General features: G+C 35.7%; 1 protein-coding gene across 3 annotated transcripts in view; it reads right to left on the reverse strand.

The window, feature by feature from the left end:
- The window catches only part of MIB1 (MIB E3 ubiquitin protein ligase 1), a 125,740-nt gene that overhangs the window by 84,186 nt on the left and 20,703 nt on the right, over positions 1 to 20,851 (reverse strand). For all 3 annotated transcript variants that reach the window (XM_082418615.1, XM_082418614.1, XM_082418616.1), the window contains exons 3-7: positions 20,680 to 20,809; positions 14,741 to 14,845; positions 12,780 to 12,846; positions 11,272 to 11,476; positions 4,686 to 4,869 (exon numbers count right to left, since the gene is read on the reverse strand). In XM_082418615.1, coding sequence (XP_082274741.1) covers positions 4,686 to 4,869; positions 11,272 to 11,476; positions 12,780 to 12,846; positions 14,741 to 14,845; positions 20,680 to 20,809 — 691 coding nt within the window. The remainder of the gene's footprint in view (positions 1 to 4,685; positions 4,870 to 11,271; positions 11,477 to 12,779; positions 12,847 to 14,740; positions 14,846 to 20,679; positions 20,810 to 20,851) is intronic.

Below are 20,851 nucleotides of genomic sequence, written 5' to 3' on the forward strand. Positions count from 1 at the left end.
AATAGACAATTGTATATTGAATCCTCATGTACCCATAAACCAGTTTTAACAATTGTCAGCTCATGGCCAATCCTGTTTTCCCTACCCATTCTCCCCTCCTGTATTATTTTGTCATGTAAACTCTTTTTCTTAAAATATAACTTCAATACTATTATCAACCTATCCCAAATTATCAATAACTCTATAATAAAATAAAGTACTAGTCAGTGTTCAAATTTCCGATTGCCTCACAAATGACAATTTTTTTGTTTGTGTAAATCAAGTTCCTAACAAAACCTACACATTTTTTTTCTTTGCAAATTACTTGTTGAAGAAACAGGGTTATTCGTCCTATAAAGATTCATCCAATCTTAATTTTACTAATTGGTGCAGTTTAATAGATTGATCTGTCTTTGTATTTGGTAAGAAACCCTTCGAATTGGCGGCTAGATCTTTTTAACATCACCTAGAAATCTTTGATAGCTTCCTTGCTATCTGGTATGAGGCTCATCTTGTTCACTTCCTGCCAAAGAACTAGAATGAACCATTTCTCCAAAGAGCCCTGATTCTTCACAGAGGGAAAGGCTATTTCGAGACCATAATCTAGGCACTAAGGTTGGTTATTGTTACTGGAATGGTCACTGTTTCCACGCCTTTTCATGGACAGAGCTAGGAAATGGAGGGGGGCGCAGTGTGTTTTAAAACAAAGATAAAATAAATCGTGAGTTTCAACACTCTCGCAATTCAAATTCCAGCCTACAGGGTCTTTTCTTAACCTCTTCTATACTACATCTGCGTCTCCTTTTTGCCACTCTGATAATTCTGGTCCTCAGGGTCATTGGGAATAACAGAATTAGAATTATCATATAACTGCTCATTTGATTTTTTGTCATATTACATACACAACAGTCTCAGAGTAACAATATCAATACTATCACAAACAATAAATTTACGAAAATTGTTAAATTTTTTTTCATGCAGTTCTGAAGGGCATAGACCTCCTATAAGGATATAAGGACAAACTACTGTGTTTGGAAATCACTTGGAATTTCCTCTCTGTACGATTAAGCCAACAGGAAACACACTTAGGTTCATTCGTTTCATTTTATTCTCCACTTTTGGGAGTTTCCTTTTTGAACTTAATTTTGTTTTCTAATTGTATAAAATACATGTGATTTCAAGTCAAATCTATACAACAAGACATATTCAAAGATGTTTCCCTTCTACCTTTGTCCCCCATATCATATTACCTTTCTATACATGAAAACTTTTTTTTAACTTTATGGTTAATCCTTCCATTGTTTGCTTTTTTAAATATAAAGTTTATATTAAACTTTATATAGTTCCAATTAATAACTAAAATGCAATCAAACAGCTCATTAAACTTACCATATCCTCTCTGCATTCCCAGCCCATTTTCTGACAGTCATACTTCATGTTGTTAGATCATATAACCATTATAAACTCTACCCTTTCCTTTATAACTATCATTTAATCTTAATTCAATAAATAAATATGTATTTAATGATCACTACCAGTCCTTCAGTTGACATTTCTTCAGTCATTTTGGTTTTCTAAAACTAATTCTCTAGTAGATTACTCAGAAAAGGCTCATGGGGACTCGATTCTCTGGATTCTTATATTTCACAACAGTCTACAGCCTTTACAGTACTTGAAAGTCGGTTTGCTTATATATAAAATCCTTAGCTTATGTTTTCTTTCCTTGAGCACCTTAAATAAATGTTATTTCATTGTTTTCTGGCATAAAACATTGAGATCACATTTTTTTTCTTAACAACAATCTGATTTTCTTTCCTTTGTAAGTAACTTGGTCTTTTTTCCTAGATACCCAAAGAATTTTTTCTTTTCTTGAAGATTCAATTATTTTACCAGAATATGGCTCTGTGTTTGGTGTTCTGGGTTAGTTTTCCCAGGTATGCAATGTGCCCTTTTAATATTTAATTTCAAATCTTTCAATTTCAGGTAAACTTTCCTGGAATTACAAATGTTAGCATTTGTTATATTCCATTACTTTGGTTTCTGTTTTTTCCTTTTTGCAAGGATTCCCTAATACACATATATTAGATATTCTGTATTTGTCACTTTCTCTCAAATACATTTTATCTTTTTGATTTTAAAAATTTTCCTCCTTTTTACCTTCTGTTTCTCTTAAGGCATTATCTGTTGTATTTATTTGCTCTATGTTGCTTTTAGCTTATTTCATTTCTGAAATGAATTTTTAAAAATTCTTTCCTAAGTTCCACCTCATTTCTAATTATGATTTATTTCATCCTTTCATGTCTTTTATCATCTTCTTAATTTTTTAGCTCATTTTGAATTATTAGATTTTAGTTTTCTGTGCATATCTTTCTGATGTACTTTCATCTGTCTGTAGAGAAGTTATTCTATTCCTTATTCTCCTTTTTCAATAATAACAGTGCATAGGGATTCGACCATGATCCCTTCCAACTTTTACCTAGATTTGCTCTTTCCTTTGTACCTATTGTCTCTACCCTACTCAATCTGGCTTCTATTCCCAGCATTTTCTCCTCAACGGAGGGCTCTGCCCTGGAAGGGAGATTTGGCTGGTTGGTTTGGAAAGTTTATAGCCCCAGGCTACTCCAGTCCCTTCAGACTTTAGCATGGACCTATTGCTCTCACCCCAAACTGGAGTCTACAAGAGCCCTCCCAGGTTCGGCTGTTGTTATCACATTAATCTACCACACTAACCAATGAATACTCATTAGCTATTCTGGAGTTTCCCCCTTCTCAGGTCCACCTGATGCTCCATTAATTCTCTCTGCTGCCACACAGATGCAGACCCTGTAGCTGTCAATGGTTTATCTTTACTCATTCACATTTTAAGGTTCAAAAGACTATTCTATCACCTGGCTTTGTTACAGATGTTTGTAGCTTTTTTAGTTATGCTAACTAATCTAGTTGTTGACTGTTTTAATCATGAGGATTTGAGAAGATTCAAATCTACATCGTCACTACTGGGATCCCAGTACTGCCCTCTAGAAATTACCTAAAGGTTTTGCTTATACAGCAGCTTAATATGGGAGACAGGCTTTGGAGTAATATAGACTTGGGTTCAAATTCCAGTTCATTATCTTAGTTCTGATTTCCTCATATTTAAAATAAGGATGTCATACCACCACCTACTTATAATATTCCTAAGACAAATAAAGTCTGTATGTTTATGTATATATGTGTATACATATATATAGCATGTGCTGCATATGTACGTATACATCATTCAGCACAGTGCTCAGAATAACTGGGCACTCAACAGATGGAAGATGCTATAAGTTGTCACTGATAAGGGGAAAAAACAAAAACATCTTGACTATAAAATAATTTTAAATAGTATATATAGCTCCTATAAAACACGTCAAAAAATGACATTTTGAGTAACACCACACTATAGTGAGGCCTGAAGTATATTAATACATTTTTTTAACCAACTTTAATACCAAAAGCAAACAAAACAAAGAGGGATTATATAGAACTCAACTTTTTGGAGAAAAATAATGATTCTAAAATATAGTCCTGAAATACAACTATCACTTATTCAATACCTAACTAAATCAATAAAAAATGTCAGCATCATGTGCAAACTATGAAATGTCTTTGAAAGTACCACAACAACAGAGATTTTTTTTTCTGTTGTGTTCACTATTACATCCCTGAAGGCTAACAGGCACACTGCTTCTGCTAAAACATCTGCTGAAGGACTAAGGCAGAAAGGAGGAATGGACTGATGGAGGGACAGGACATCATGAAGGACAGGAAAGGGGGACTGGACAGGATAGGAGGGGGCAGAAGGCAAATGGGGCAGGAATTGGGGCTGGACAGGAAGAGAAAAAGGTGTTGACCAGGACAGGGGACTGGACAACACACCAGGGTGGGTTGGATGCCGTATGAAGGGGGTGGGAGGGGAGGTACATGGGACAGGAAGGAGGTGCTTAAATGGGATGGGACTTGGGAAGACAGGATTTGTAACAGGATGAGACAGGAGCAGGGAGTGGGCAAAGTGGAGGGCTGAAGAGGAGGATATAGCAAGGTGGAAGGGAATGGGATACAGGGCAAGGCAGTTAAGGGCAGTTGGCAGGATGGAACAGGTAGTACAGAAGAAAGGAGACAGGAGGACAGAAGCAAAGAAAAGATGGAGAAAGAGAAAGATGAATGAAAAGAGGGCAGAACAAATTATTTTGTTACTGCTGAACATTTGACGAAAAATGTATTGATTGACTAAATAAAAAATTAAACTGTAGCTCTTTGGGAGCAAAGCTATCTCAGAAGGCACACGTCCTGAGCTGCTCTTGCAGTCTAAGCTTTAGAGAGGCATGCCCCCAAGTGAGGAGAGCAGCGGTGGTGCAGCACTGCTGGTGGCTGGATGAGCACGTCGCTCTCATTCTGGGGTGAAGTATCAGGAAGCCTCTTTGCCTCACCCCAACATTACATTCTCCACTAAAAGCTCTATCAAAAAATATTAACTAGAGCTCTTTTTTGGACCTTCCCAGGCTAATCTAACTGAAATAAGTTAGAAAATAAAAGGCATACATATGTTAAGCTGCCAATGAAGATTACAATTCTCAAAGAATTATGCTAATTTAGTTTCTAAAATCAAAGTTTTAAAAACTTTTAAAAACTACATAAACATGGTGTATTTCCTAGTCCCAAATTATTTTATATGTACTTACTGGGAGCATAGCTTCAGCCCATTCTCCATGTCCTCTCTGTAGAAGTTTAATTCTTTCCAGGTCATAACAAACTTGTACAAGATCACCCACTTGGAACTGTGAGGGGCCTCCTTCTGCGCCCTGAGCAGCATCCCCACTTCGGACAATGTTTGCTTTAGTGAGAACAGCAGGATTGAAGGTCCACCTAAAAATCAAAGCCAATATTCAACATGGGTAAGTTTACCTAATTTTAGCACAAATTCTTAGTTAACCGTTACAGGGAAAAAAGCTTTATAACACATCAACAGTGTAAAGCAATCTTTTACAATTACATCCTGAATGATTTGTATTTCTTTTTATGATTTTATTATACAGATTTGGGAAAAGAGTTATCCATAATCTCACCACTCTATTATGATACACTTCTGTCTAGCACTTCTGTCTAGATTTATTCGCACTTGCATGTCTTATAAAATTGTTATAAAAAAAGTAACACACTCAAAAAAACAAGTAATACACACTCGTTAAAAATTAAAACATTTCATAAACATGTAAAGTGAAAGTTCCATTTCACATAAACACACCTGGATCACCATTCCCCACCCCACTAGACACCACAGTTAATACTCCATTGCGTAGCCCTGAAGATCTTCTATTAATATGCAGAGTGATGGTTATAAGAGAGAGAGTTGTTTTGTTTTCCATAAATGGGATCATAATATACATATATATATTATTCCGTGACTTCTTTTTTCTCAGAGAATGCATCCTGGAACATTTATTTTTCAATGTGACAGATACAGATCTATTTATTTTGATTTAATGGCTACAGAGTATTCCATAGCATCGATATACACAAATGTACTTAGCGATTCTCCTATTGACTATCATTTAAAGTAATTCCACATTTTCACTATTATTACCAACAATATTATAAAGAACATCACTGTATGTACATCTTTGTGCACATGGGGGTCAGTATTTCATTAGAGATTCTTAAAGGAACCACCTAATCAAAGTATATATTTGTTTACAATTCTGATAGAGCCAAACAGCTCTACAAAGAGTACACTATTTTCCCATATCATTGCCAATCTCATGGATAAAAATATTATCTAGTTTTAAATTGCCACGTATGGGTATCTTACATCCTTGTAATCACTGTATCAAAACAAATTTGGACTCGGATTTCTTCTTTCCTATACATAAGCATTTTCCTATGCTGCTACCATCTTCATAACCACCGTTCTATTGACTACTTAATATCCCATCAAAAAGTTGTACCACAGTGTATAACACATTTCTCCTAGTCCCATATGGTACTCCAAGGGAAAAAAGGTTCCCTAGTCAAATAAACTTTTACAATATGGCATATTATACCCTCCTTTCCTTATTATAATGGTCCTTAGCATATAAAAGGCTCTGAGAGGTCACAACACACAAAAACCTGCTTACTAAATTCCTATAACCATGTAAACTTTCTTTCTAAAACAACCACAAAGAGAAAGAAGTGCCTCTGATCAGTTAAGAATAAAACTCAAATACAAAAAGTTTTCTTTTCAGTCTTATCAGTCATGGTGCCCTTTATTTACCTCACTCCCAAAGTTCCAAAATTTACTAGACCTGTGTAGTGCCCGAACAGTAGTTACTTACTCAAGTTGTTCCTTCTGCCTACAGCGCTTCCTTGCCCAGGTGAAAACCATATCTTTCAACCTTACTTAATGTAATATGCTCTCTTAAGTTTTCTCGGATTTGCCCGGCTGAAATGACCACTCTTCTTTTGTACCTTCAGAATAGCCTGAATACTCACCTATCATAACTACTTAAAACATTTTAATACAGCTATTTCTGACTTTGTCTATCCAAATTAATAGGGAAACTCCTTCAAAGCAGAGGACCATGTCTTGTTTGTCTTGGTAATTCTAACATAATCACAGGGCCTAATACAGGATAAGTATTTAATAAATTGGTGTTGAATAAAGAATAAAAAAAGATTATTTTCTAGAAGTCAAATGTCATGTTACTAATAACACTACTGCCCAAGAAAGAATTTTGACCGAGGAAGAATTCTGCAAGTAATAATCCTAATCTGTGTTAACCTAACATTTCCAAACAACAAACAAGATACTATTTAAGACAAAATATGGTAGTACATGCTACTCTGAACTTCAATTGTGTTAAGATTTTTTCCTTCTTTTTTATTAAGAGCTATACTGAGATGTAGCTCACATATCATACAATTCACTCATTTAAAGCGTGTAATTCGGTGGTTTTAGTATATTCATTTGTATAAACCAACCACCACTACCTAATTTCATTACCACAAAAAGATACCCCCATAACGATTAGCAGTCACTCTGAATTCACCCCTCTCTCCCCAGCCCCTAACAATCAGTAATATACCTTCTGTTTCTATGGATTTCCTTATTATGGACATTTTGTATAAATAAAATCAGATAATATGTGACCTTTTGTGACTGGCTTCTTTCACTCAACATAATGTTTTCAAGATTTATCTACGTTGCAGCATGTGTCAGTACTCCATCCCTTTTTATGGCCAAATATAATATTCCATTGGATGGATATATCACATCTTATTTATCCATTCATCAGTTGATAGACATTTGGGTTATTTCCACATTTTGGCTGTTATGAATAATACTTCTACAAACGTACATGTACAGATTTTTGTGTGGGCACATGGTTTAATTCTCTTGGGTACAAACCTGGAAGTAGACGTGCTGGATCATATGGTAACTCTATACATAGCATTTTGAGGAACTACTGAACTGTTTTCCAAAGCATCTAGACCACTTCAAGTACTTACCATCAATGTATGAAGATTTGGTTCTAATTTCTCTATACCCTCAGCAACACTTGTAATTATCCTACCTTTTTATTCTAGCCATTCTAGCATGTAAAGTGGTATCTCATCATGGTTTTGAATTGCATTTCCCTAATAACTAATAATGTCCTGCATCTCTTCAAGGGTGATATAAAATGAATTGTACCCCTCCAAATTTCATATCTTAAAGCTCTCTAGCTCTTAATGTAACTGTATTTGGAGATTGGGCCTTTAGGGACATAAGTAAGGTTAAATGATGTCATAAAGGTGGGGTGCCATGTGAGAATGCAATCCTCTACAAGCCAGGAAGAGGTCTCACCAGAAACCAACCCTGATGGCACCCTGTTCTTGTACTTCCAGCCTCCAGAACTGTAAAAAAATAAACTTCTGTTGTTTAAGCCACCCAGTCTGTGGTTTTTGTTAATGCAGCCCTAGCAGACTAATGCAATGAGTTTATTGGCCATCTCTGTATCTTCTGTGGAAAAATGTCTGTTCAAATCCTTTGCCCATTTTTCAATTAGGTTATCTTTTATTGTTGAATTTTAAGAGTTCTTTATACTATATTCTAGATGTAAGTCCCTAATCAGACATATGATTTGCAAATATCTTCTCCCATTCCATGGGTTGTCTCTTCACTTTCTTGATGGTTTCCTTTGAAACACAAAAGTTTTAATTTTGATGAAGTCTATTCACTCTTTCTTTGGTTGCTTCTACTTTGGAGGTCATATCTAAGAAACCACTGTCTAATTCAAGGTCACAAAGGTTTATGCCTATGTTTTAAGACTTCTATAGTTTTAGCTCTTGCATTTAGATCTGTGATCCATTTTGACTTAATATTGGTACATGGTGTGTAGCAGGGGTCCAATTTCATTCTTTTGCATGTCAATATCCAAATGACTCAGCATCATTTGTTTTGTTTCGTTTTTTAATTGTAGCTTTATTTTTTAGACTGTTGTATACTTGACATATAACATTAAATTCGTTAACATTAAATTAGACGTACACCATAATGACTGAATATCTGTAAATACTGTCGGCACCGTTTTCTGAAAAGACTGTTCTTCCCCCATTGAACTGTGCTGAACCCCTGTCAAAAAGCAACTGACTTTAAATGCAAAGGCTTATTTCTGGACTCAATTCTACTCCATCAATCTACATGTTTATTTTTAAGTCAGTAATAGACTGTCTTGATTACTGTAGCTTTGTGGTAAATTTTCAAATTGGGAAGTGTGAGTCCTCCAACTTTGTTCTTCATTTTTAAACTGTTTTGGCTATTCTGGGTCCCTTGAGTTTCCATATGAATTTTAGGTTCAGTTTGCCAATTTCTGTAAAAAAAAAAAAAAAAAAAAAAAGGCAAGGATTTTGATAGGGATTGCACTGAATCTGTTGATTAGTTTGAGGAATACTGTCATATGTTAAATGTTGAATTATTTCCCCCTAAAGATATGCTGAAATGCTAATCCCCAATACCTCTGAATGTGAGCATATTTAGAAACAGGGTGTTTGCAGATGTAATCAAGTTAAAATGAGGTCATATCAGATTAAGATGGGCCCTAAATCCAATGACTGGTGTCCTTATAAGGTCACGAAAAATCATCTTTTGATCATTTTCTATGTAAAAGACTCTAGAATTTCCATGAGCTCAATTAACTTTCTTCTATGCCTCCTTAGGGTTCTTTCCTTATGGATGGCTAAGGTACAAATGTTGGCTTGACGAAAATAAATAGCAGGCTGGAGGACTGTTGATGTGGCTCTCAGTATCAAATAATCTCCCTACAACTGTCTGAACTTGACTAATCAGAGACTGACTTGAATGAATTTGAAAATAAACTATGTACCCAGAAGAAAAAAAAGAAGAAGAAGGTCATGTGACAATACAGGGGCACAGAGACTCACAGGGCACAAGACCATGTGAAGACAGAGGCAGAGAAATGAGTGGTGCATTGACAAGCCAAGGAACGCCAAGGATTGCCAACAATCATCAGAAGCCAGGAGAGAGGCACAGAAGAGATTCTCCCTCAGATCTCCAGAAGAAAACAGTCTTGCCAACATCTTCACTTTGGACTTCTAGCCTCCAGAATTTGAAAGAATAAATATCTGTTGTAAAGCCGCTCTGTTTGTGGTAATTTGTTATGGCAACCCTAGGAAACTAATACACCATCTAAACAATATTAAATCTTCTGATCCATAAACATGAAACGTCTTTCCATTTAGGTCATCTTTAATTTCCTTCAACAATGTTATATAGTTTTTGGTATACAAATCTTGTACTTATCGGGCTAAATTTATTCTTAAGTATTTTATTCTTTGTGATGCTATTGTAAATGGAATTGTTTTCTTAATTTCATTTTCAGATTGTTCATTGCTAGTATACAGAAATACAACTGATTTTTCTATACTGATCTTGTATCCTGTGACTATGCTGAATTCATTTATTAGTTCTAATAGTTTTTTTTGTGGATTCTTTAGATTTTTCTATACACAAGATCATGCCACCTGTGAACAGAGAGGATTAACTTCTTCCTTTCTCTTATTTCTTTTTCTTGCCTAATTGCCCCAGCTAGACCCTCTAGGACAATATGGAATAAAAGTGAGGAGAGCAGACATTCTTGTTTTGTTCCTGATCTTAAAGGAGAAAGCATTCAGTCTTTCCCACTGAGTATGCTGTTAGCTGTGGGTCTTTCATAGATGTCCTTTATCAAGCTGAAGAAGTTCCCTTCTGTTCCTAGTTTATTTAGTATTTTTATCATGAAGGATGTTGGATTTTGGCAAATGCTTTTTGTGTATCTCTTGATATTATCATGTGTATCCTTAAGATTTAAACACAATTAGAGCTAATTCTACAATGTGGTTAGCAACTTAATGTTAATTTTTCTTATTTCAAATATAATCCTTCCCCTAAAGAATCTCAGAGTTAGTTTCTTTATGTACATGTCAGTAATAAAGCTTTGACAACTATTCAATTTAACTACCGAATTTTTTCTTTAAAATACTGTAAACATACTAGTAAACTGGATATATTTTGGCCCCTAGGGACAAATAAATAAAAGGCACAGGCCCAGTCTCCAAGAAACACGAAACCCAGAGACCAAGTAAATAACGATTTTAGTAGATAACAGGAGACCTAAACAGATAAATAGCGTATGCATGTACCAGGGAGGGGGGAAGGAGAGAGGAAGTAAGCATAAAAGTTCAATATTTATAGGAGGCAAAGGAGTTAATCCAGAGAAGGAGGGAGACAAGGAGGAAAGGGTATTCTGCATGGAAGGAGTGGTGTGTGCAAAGGTTACAGAAGTGAGGAGACACACACAGTGCTGTGTTGCTGACAAGCATTAGTGTGCGCATAGGTGTCTGTGGCAAGGGAGAGCTGTGTTACCATGAGATGACGCTGGAGATATGGGCCAGAGGAGTTTTATTGTTATCCCGTTCATTCAGGGTAGACTGATGCAGTCCAACAGAACACAGAACTTTTTAGCTATACTTGGACCTAATACTGATACAATGTATTCTGCCCCCTAAAGGAAAAAAAAAGTGCACAGAACATTGAATCATAAATATATTCAAATAAATATATACACTTACACACACACACACTGTTCTTGTTTCCCTCCACTTTACCAACATATTCTGGATTTTCATCTATTATTGAAGAGCTAGTTGTAAGAAGTCTTTATTATATCATATTATTTGCTTTCTTTAAGGCTCTTTCCTCTATATACTAATTTTATTTGCCATTACTGAAAATTAAAAAATATAACCAACCTATTGCCACTTGGATACTGTACTACAATGTCATGATCTTCATCAATGCCACAAACAGTTCCAGTTGTAGTTAAAGTCTCAAACATGCCATCAGTCCATCCTCCATGACCGTGCTGCAAAGACTGTACAATTTCTAGGTCAAGATCTATATTGACCAGGTCACCAATCTGCAATCCACCAGGATTCCTGTTGCCATTCTGCTCACCTATAATTGCAGAGGGAGTTGACAAAGGAAAAGGAAAATCACAGCAACAACAGGCAACTGCACTGTTTTAAATAAGAAAAAGCCCAAGATATTTGAGTTTTAGTTACTATCTAATCTTAAAATGTTTTGAGAATTTACTGTGAATTCTAGAATTAGAGAGCTTTAAAAAAAGAAAGAAAACAGACTCAAAACCAGAAATAATGTAATGATTTACAACAATGACTGAACAGGGGCAGAATCTACAGAAGACTAGGCAACCATCTATCAGAACACAAAGTTCTGGGCATTGATAATATTCACCTTTCTGCCTGGATGACTTGCTGAAGAGCCAACATAACTAACTAAAGTATATGAAAGAGAAACTTGGAATTTTTTTTCCTCTGAATTGCTTACTGTTATTAGTTACCAAATAGTTCTTATGATTTTTGCCTAAAGAGCATTTTCAAATATTTCAAAGCCCATTTCTGAGATTATTTTCAAAACTACTTATGGGATAAAGGATTCATGATCATAAAACACTATGCTGAGGGATCTGAAATGGGTATGCTGATTCTACACTTTCCTTGTAAAGCCCAGATACAAAACAAAGTTTCTGAAAGCAAGAGAAAGAGATGATCTCATCAAAACCATAAGATTTTCTTCTACATTCTCCTTTTTAAAAAAATTAGGTATGCTGGAAGAAAACAGCACTTTTGGGCAATAAGGCAAATCAAACAATTTGGAAAGAGGAACGGAGCGTTCACATGAGAAAGGAAAGCATTCAGAGACTAAAGGTTTAATCAGAAGAATGTGGTAAATGTTCACCTTGCCAACAATGAAGAATCTATAAAATGAAAGTAGTTTTGGTTTTCTTGTTCTTTTTTTACTTTAATGATACATGAAATTATATTTATCATATTATCTTAATCTTAGAGCTGTTCTTATGTTTCCAAAGGAATTTTACAGAAATTCTAAGGAATTTATAAGCATTAAATTGTTAGGTCCTGTTCTCAGTAGTATAAGAGATATAACATTGATCATATAACACAAAATTTTTCAACAATATAAGGTTATGGTTAAAAGACAAAAGTTTCAAATACAGTATGCCATATAAATGGTATATCAATTATCAAGTCATGACAATTCTTTCAGAGTCTAAATAAATTAAAAAGAACAAATGCTTTAAAATAAAATAAAACCAAAAGAGTATGTCTTTAAAAAGCTTTAATGGTAACTAACTTTTTTAAAGCCCAATTTAAACACTTTTCTAATTCCATGAACTCTGACCCATTATTTAGAAATTTTCTCTAGCCTGCTAACTCACCTAGCACAGGACAATGATCTCTGTAGAAAGAACCTCCTTTGGCATCCTGGACACACTTCAGGTCAGACTAAGAAAAAGAAAAGAAAGCAGAAAAATCACCCTTGAAAACTTCAACTACAGCTTAAAACCTAAAATAGGCAAAAATGTTCATTCAGAACATATCCTCAGCAGAAGTGAAGAGTAGCTCTGGGTTAATAGTCACACTAAACATTGCTTTCAAAAACACCCATCAAAAACTATAAACTTGACCTTCAGGTAGGTCACACTTTAAGATTTCTTTTAAACTTCAACATTAAAATGCCTGGCTCTTTACCATTATCATACTTTCAAATACACATGTTGGAAAAAAAGAACTAAAACAAAAATCTCGTATTTCAAAAGTACATAACATATTCCATTTTAAAGATATTTTTACCAAAAAAGAGCTCAACTCATTTGATCTTTCTAATCAATTTTATGATATATACAAGGCAGGTATTGTATAAAGGAAATTAGCCAAAACTAAATAGTCAGAAAGTAGAAAAGGAAAGAACCAAATCCAGTCTTTTGATTCCTTGTCCAGTTAATTTCCTATTTATATCACTTTTAGTCCTTACTTTACCATAACTTGGTTAACTCAAGTTCCTTCCCACTTAGCTTTTATAAGAAAGTATTTAAGTATTTGAATGGGGAGGCAGTTGTGGTATAATGAAAAGTACAGAAAATGTGAACTTAGAAGAGCAACCTTGAGGGTGACTGAAAATTCAGAAATAGATTACCTAAAAGTGCCTAACAGTACCATATACATGTATAAAGTAATCAGTATATACACACAATATTAAGGAAAGGAGCTCCTTTATACAGACACATACACACACAAACACACCTCAACCCAACTCTCTTTTACAGCCTCCTTTGCCACTATAGCTCACATTTAGTTCAATCCTAGCCAAAGAGACATGGGTCAAGCAGTTTTAATGTGATACTTTAGCCCAGTGGTTCCACTTCTAGGAATCTATCTTAAGGAAATATACCCATAAATGTACAAAGACATATGCACAAGGATGCTTACTGAAACACTGCTTGCAACAATGAAAAAAACAAAAAAAAACCCAGATACCCATCAACAGAAATCTCATTATATAAACAATGGCATAACCATATAATGGAATACTACTCAGCCATCAAAAAAGAATGGGATCGATCTATATGTCTACTACTCAATAAGTACCTGAGCACACATAGCATGTAAAGCTTCGTTTGAAGCAAGTTAATAATCAGTTGGAATTCTACAAAAATTCCCAATTTAAAAACAGGGAGAGGCATGAAGATAATAATGAAAAACTAATGACCAATGCTATATACAATTGTAAAAATTGGTGAGTAAACTACCTGTCTAGATTCACAAGGCTCGCTTTTATGTATAAAAGGAATAGATTAAGGCAAAGGGACAGTGGGATATTTTTTCCCCTCCTAATGAGCATAAAACAGTTGGAAAAAAAAATGAAATCTAAGAATTCTTCGAATGAAAAATGTATTCAAAATGGAAAGGATATAAAAGGCATTAATATTTTGGCATTAATATAATATTTAATTACACTCTATAAATTAAATAGCTGAGGTCAACATTTGAACAATGACCCATGACATGCAGAAATTAGGACAATCCATTGAATAAACTACCATTATGCTCCTTAAGCACTTAAGTAATTCGAAGTGTTTCTAGGTCAGTCATTTTCAATCATCAACACTACACTTTAAAAATACAGAGGAAAAAACTCCTTAAAAACAATTTTAACACCTATTGTATTAAATTCTCACTTTACAGATGTTCCCTCCAATTGCATACTCATGATTCAGATGGCTGTATTGTGACAAAAGGAGATGACAAAAGAAAAAATGAAAGAATACAATAAGGGCTATTTTTACTTCCTTTCTTTCACCCGTCCAATATTTTCATCTTTTGTGGTTCTTACACTCACCATGCCCTCAAAGCCAACTCTGTAAAGGTTCTTAGCACCATTGTCCCAGAGAACGTAGGCCGCGCTATGTGGGCTTGATGCACTCCAGTCTTGGATTTCTGTTACCTAAGGGAAATTTTTGAGAAAAAAAAAATTTTGAAAGAGGAGAGGAGAGGTTGGTTCTTTTAATTATATTTAAATCTTTAAAAATATTTCAGCTACAATCCTGTGTAACAGGATCATGAAAAATACTTATTTACCAAATATGTCACTTCTAACATATAACTGAAATTATACAGACAATTTTCCAGAATATTATAAGGTAATTTCTAAAACCACTGTAGAAATTTTAAATAGAGAAGCTTAGTGATTACAGTGATGGATTATCAGAAAATACATAATTCAATACAAAATTTAAAATCTTCACTCTTAAAGGATTCCCTCTAACAACAGTGTATTCTTTTAAACCTATTCTTCGATACAAAATTTAAAATCTTTGACCAAATACCCTGAACAATTCAAGATAAACCCGCTCTCTGGTCAGCTAAACGCTGACAAGCATGAGGCTCAAAGGCCACGTTTAAAGAAGACTTGAGTCTTCTCTTCTTGAGTGACTTGGCTCCTCCAGCAGCACCCCTCAGCTGCCCCAAAAAGCAGGCCATCTAAGCTGAAACACAGTGACTGCAGTGGAGACCCAGACACAATCTCTAGGCCCCACATGCCAGCAGGCTGATTAGTAAGAGCGTTTAATACTTAAAAAAAAAAAATACTGGAGTTGCTATTGCTTAAGGGCCAAGAATCAACTACACAAAACTGACGCGCAACGAGCACTAAACTTGCGTATTCTCAAGTGAACCAATCTACAGCTCAGAATGGGAAGTCGCACATGCTTAACTCATTACTCTTCTCCACCCTGACACTTATAATCAACCACGCTACATAGTTACTTAGAATGCCAGGCTGATGTTTAACGTAATTTTTAAGGCATGCCCTTAAAAACAGACTATTTCAAATAAGATACATAAGGACCATTTAATTTTCACCCTGTACTAAAGAAATAGTTTTGCAAGCTACGTGTTTTATGGTGCTTTTGTAGAGATAAAAAGTTCTTATGCTTAAAATTTAATCAAATATTTGAGCAATATTTCAAATTGTTAGTAAATGAGTCTATCTGTTCTTTTTAATTTTTTTTTTTAAGGCCAAACGGTGCAGCATGCGGGATCTTAGTTCCCCGACCAGGGATCGAACCCATACCCCCTGCACTGGGAGCGTGGAGTCTTAACCACTGGACTGCCAGAGAGTCCCTATTCTTTTTAATTTTAAAGTAAATTATACATTATGAAAATATATCATATGTAAATTTTAAAGAATAATAAAAAACAAAATGAACATTGGACTAAGAAAAAGAATATTACCAGTGCTTTTCAATTCCCCTGCAAGCCTCTCATCAAACCCACCCTCCTGCCTTCCAACAGAGGTAACTACCATCCTGAATGCAGAGTCCATCACTGCCATGCTTTGCTTTCTGATTTTCACAACGAACCACTGTATAACCTTCCAAAGCAAGAGTTTCTAACACTCTAAAGTGAAAGAAACATGCAATTTTTAGCAAAAAAAAAATCCCTTCTGATTCTAATATAGTCAGATTCTATTTCATTCATTTTTAAAAATACAATGCTAGATTAAATAACAGTGTTTTTATGAGAGGGACAAAAAAGCATGTGACCAACTAAAAAACAAAAACTACAAACTTTAAATCAAGTTCATCCTAAATTTCAAATTACTTGGGATATAAGCAAATTCATTACTCAAGCTCTGAATCACTAAATGAAATTCCTTCATTTGTTAATATGATTTGGTTTATCAAGGAGGAAAGTGGAAGGCATAAGAAAATAACTACATTAATTTCATACTTTCAATTCTGATTAAGAATATGTGCAAATGGCTGCTAAAACCATTAGGTAAAAGGTTGCTGAGAAACTGTGTAAAGGATCAAACTGACAATACCTGCACTGATCAATCTTAACGTCACCAATAGTAGGATAATCAAACTTTATGTGCCTCCTGATGTGATGCGATGAAAGTACACACACAACTGATGAGGTACTCTTGACAAAAAAAACCTGAACCTGAACCTGAATCTAATCATGTCTCTACACCTAACAACTAGCTTATAAGAATACAAGGGTCAGAGGAACAAGTTAAAGAATATCATAAAGAATCAATCAGCCAAATCCAAAGAACCTTGATTTCTTCAACAAATAAATGGCATTTTTAAAAATGTTGATAATTTTTGAAGTTGGATGTTGGGTGCATGGGAATTTGTTATACTACTCTTTCTATTCTGGTGTATGTTTGAAATTCTCCATAATAAAGTTTTTTAAAAAGAAGAAAATATATCTAGCGTACCTGTATGAAACAATCAACATATATTCGAAAGCATTTGCAAAATGAAAACAGTCTTGAAATACTAACATAGGTAGTTAAAAATACACTACACACTTCCATGATGACCTTGCATCATGCTTGCCAAAGCCATGGTGCAAAGCAAAACACCATGGTACATGTTGGCACATGGTAGGCCATAGATTGTCTCAGTATTACAACATCAGCCTAGGTTGGTTTATACCCCTTAATATGGCTCATACTAGCCATATTGTTGAAAACATGTAGTAATGAGAATGGGGTGGGAATCTTGAACCTCAAGGGAAAAAAAGATAAGAAAAGAGGATTGGGACAGAGCAGCCAGCACTGAAGACTGGCCAGCACAGGAAGGCTTAAAAACTTTCTTCATTCACACACATAGTCAAAAAGAGTCAGACAAAAATTACATTTCATCTCAAACATGTGCTTAAATAATGTTACCCTGAAGACTTCCTATTATATTAAGTTCCCTCACTTAGAGTCACATGTGCAAGATGGTTTCATTTACTTTTCATTTTGTTCTTAAAATGTAACAAGTATTAAATCATAACAAACCAAAAATGTAACACTGATGACTCAAAGCTTCAAGAATGCCTACTTTTCATCCCCCTAAGAAGTGCCAATATAACAAAAATCCAGGAAGTTCCATTTATGTGGCTTCAGACTTTAGCTGCAACTGCTTTTGAAAAGCTGATGAAAAAAAATTTTTCCAACCCTCTGACCATAAAATTAAGTGTGAGGAAGAATATAAAGTTAAAAACAATTTTAGAATGAAAGTATTAAAAAATTTACTTCTTGTGCACTCTCGCAAAAGACATTACTAGAACGTGTACACCACCAAAGGAAAGAGTAAGCTAAGTAAGATGATGTAATCAGATACAGAAAACATGGGATCCAGGTTTCCCTGGTGGCGCAGTGGTTAAGAATCCGCCTGCCAATGCAGGGGACACGGGTTTGAGCCCTGGTCCAGGAAGATCCCACATGCCGTGGAGCAACTAAGCCCGTGCACCACAAATACTGAGCCTGTGCTCTAGAGCCCGCGAGCCACAACTCCTGAGCCCGCGTGCCACAATTACTGAAGCCCACGTGCCTAGAGCCCGAGCTCCACAACAAGAGAAGCCACCACAATGAGAAGCCTGCGCACCACAACGAAGAGTAGCCCCCACTCGCCACAACTAGAGAAAGCACGCGTGCAGCAGCAAAGACCCAATGCAGCCAAAAATAAATAAATTAAATAAATTTTTTTTAATGCTTAAAAAAAAAGAAAACGTGGGATCCAGCCAGGAAAGAGGCAAAGGCATCCATCAAAGGGAGCTGCCAGGATGACTGCTGGGTACCAGGCATCAAGGGCAATCCGTCTGTACTGTAGCCATGTGATTCACAGGCCAGACATGCTGAAGGCTCTTATCACCAAGATGCCCACTGCCATTGCACCATTTTATCAACCTAAGGTCACACTGCCTGAGTAAGCCTGACCCAAATTCTCCACTGTACTTGGCTTGTTGGACTACGTAATGATGAGGTTCCCACTCTCCCCTCCACCCCCCATTCTCTGCCACCTAAATCAGTTGAGGTCTTCCATCTTACCCCGCAGAATATTCTGCTTTGACCCACTCCTAAAACTTTGAGGCGGACCACGGTAAGCTTAGAAGCAAAAAATGCATAGTAACTCATGTCCTCTGACCATATTCCTGTCCAGTGTCCTGCACTTGGCCCATACTTCTGCCCTGCCTGATGTCCTGACCGTGCTGAGCCCTGTGTTTCCCAGGACTCACTAATGAGTCCTTGCAGGGCTTGCAACTGGGAAAGGGTAAACAGAAGGCTTTTAAAGGTATTCATAACATTCTATTTTTTAATCTGTATAGTAGGGACAAAAGTTTGCTTTTTAAAATTTTATTACTATTCTTTAAGGTTTAACATACATTTTATACATCCTATGTGACACAGGATTGCTATAAATGATTACAGAAGTTGTTAACTGCACAAAGGGCCTTGCCAAGTAGGCGAATAGAGGCTGACCTCCAGCCTGAGCTCCACTTACCAAGACCTTATGCACGGGGACAAGGCTGTTCCTGTGTCCACGCTCAAAGGGGTACCTCTTCTCTACCACTGGCTTGCCAAGCATGTCCCCACATCACTCCATCCATCCAGAAGTGGCGCCTTTCCCAAATTCACACTGGTCTATTTTTCTTTTTAAAATGTGCATCTCAAACTTTAATGTACACCTGAATGACTTAGGGCTCTTGTTAAAATGAAGATCCTAATGTAGAAAGTCTAGGAGGAAGAGGACCTATTACCTATTATACTTCTAACAAGCTTTCAGGTGACACCAATGCTGCTGGTCAACAGGCCACACTATAGTCACAGAATTTAGATTTATATTTCTGGTTGTCCATCTCCCCTAATTAGAATATAGGTTTCAGAAGAGTAGGAACTTTGCCTCTTTTGTTTATTCCCATAACTGTCATGCTTGGAACAGAATCCTTCACCTAAGTGTTCAATAAATATTTACTAAATTAAAAAAAAAAACAAAACATTGCTTCCTTAATGAAAATCAAAGTACTTAAAACATATAGGCCAAAATATTTCTGTCCGACTTCCAAACGTTAAAATTAGACCTTATTACTTGAAATTAAATCAATATAACGATACTCTGAATTTAGAAAACATCTATTTGACAAAATGTTTAAAAATCTCAAATTCAAAAGAATCTGTATAGCACCAAGTTGTACAAAAGAGGCTTTCGAGTTCCTAGGAAGAGTTCCTCAGATGACAGAGACTTTAAAATCATCATTCCTTAATGCTAAAAACAATATTTTAAAGAAGGTAACAGAACTGATATTGACATCAAAGTCTCAAACGTGAAATGCTGTTCATTTCAGTACATCTAGGAAAACACAGAGAATACACATTAATATGTGACTGACTGAATCAACGAATGCATCATCAGCAAAAGCAACATGAAATCCAAATAAGTAAAACCAACAACCCATTCACCCTAATATCTCTGGCTATCCCACCCCGTTAAAGAGGCTGTACAAAATTCCCTTCAGAATAACTGCTATAACTGACCCCTAGACAGCTCTACACGCCTCCTGAGAAGGGTAAGGAGTTAAGTGGACTGAATAACAAAGCAGCTGCCTATTACCCCTCAGAAACAGACCTTTGGGGGAATGGAATATAAAACAAGTACATTCAAATGAAATTTTAATAACAAGAAAGTCAAGAGCATGAGATACTGCTTAGGGAGGACTAGCCCAAACAGGATGTTCAGAAAGGCATTCTGGGCAACAAAACGGCCACATGAAGTCTAAAAGTGGGAAGGTAAAATCTACCCTACAACCTTCTCACAGAACACCAATATGTACAACAGAGCAGAAACAATCTTTTTTCTTCCAGGTGAAAAAAAAATGAAAACTTAAGAAATTGTTATTGGCATTAAAAAAAAGGGCCAAGAAAGTCAACTACAGTAGTTTTAAAATCTACTGAATATATAATATTCTAGGATAACATGATGAATCAGAAACAATTTTTACCTTTCCCCTGCGTCCATTTCCTCCATCCTGGTCTTCCCATTGCCAGTCCACTCCTCGCACCACTCTGGCACCTGCAAAGATCCCTCTGGCTGTAATCTTCTTAGATTTTCTACGAGACTCTAACAGAACCCTAAAGAAAAGTATTTATTTTCAAATTTATATAAAAATAGGT

The sequence above is a fragment of the Balaenoptera physalus genome (genome assembly GCF_965194825.1).
Source record: "Balaenoptera physalus genome assembly, chromosome: 12".
Classification (NCBI taxonomy): Eukaryota; Metazoa; Chordata; class Mammalia; order Artiodactyla; family Balaenopteridae; genus Balaenoptera; species Balaenoptera physalus.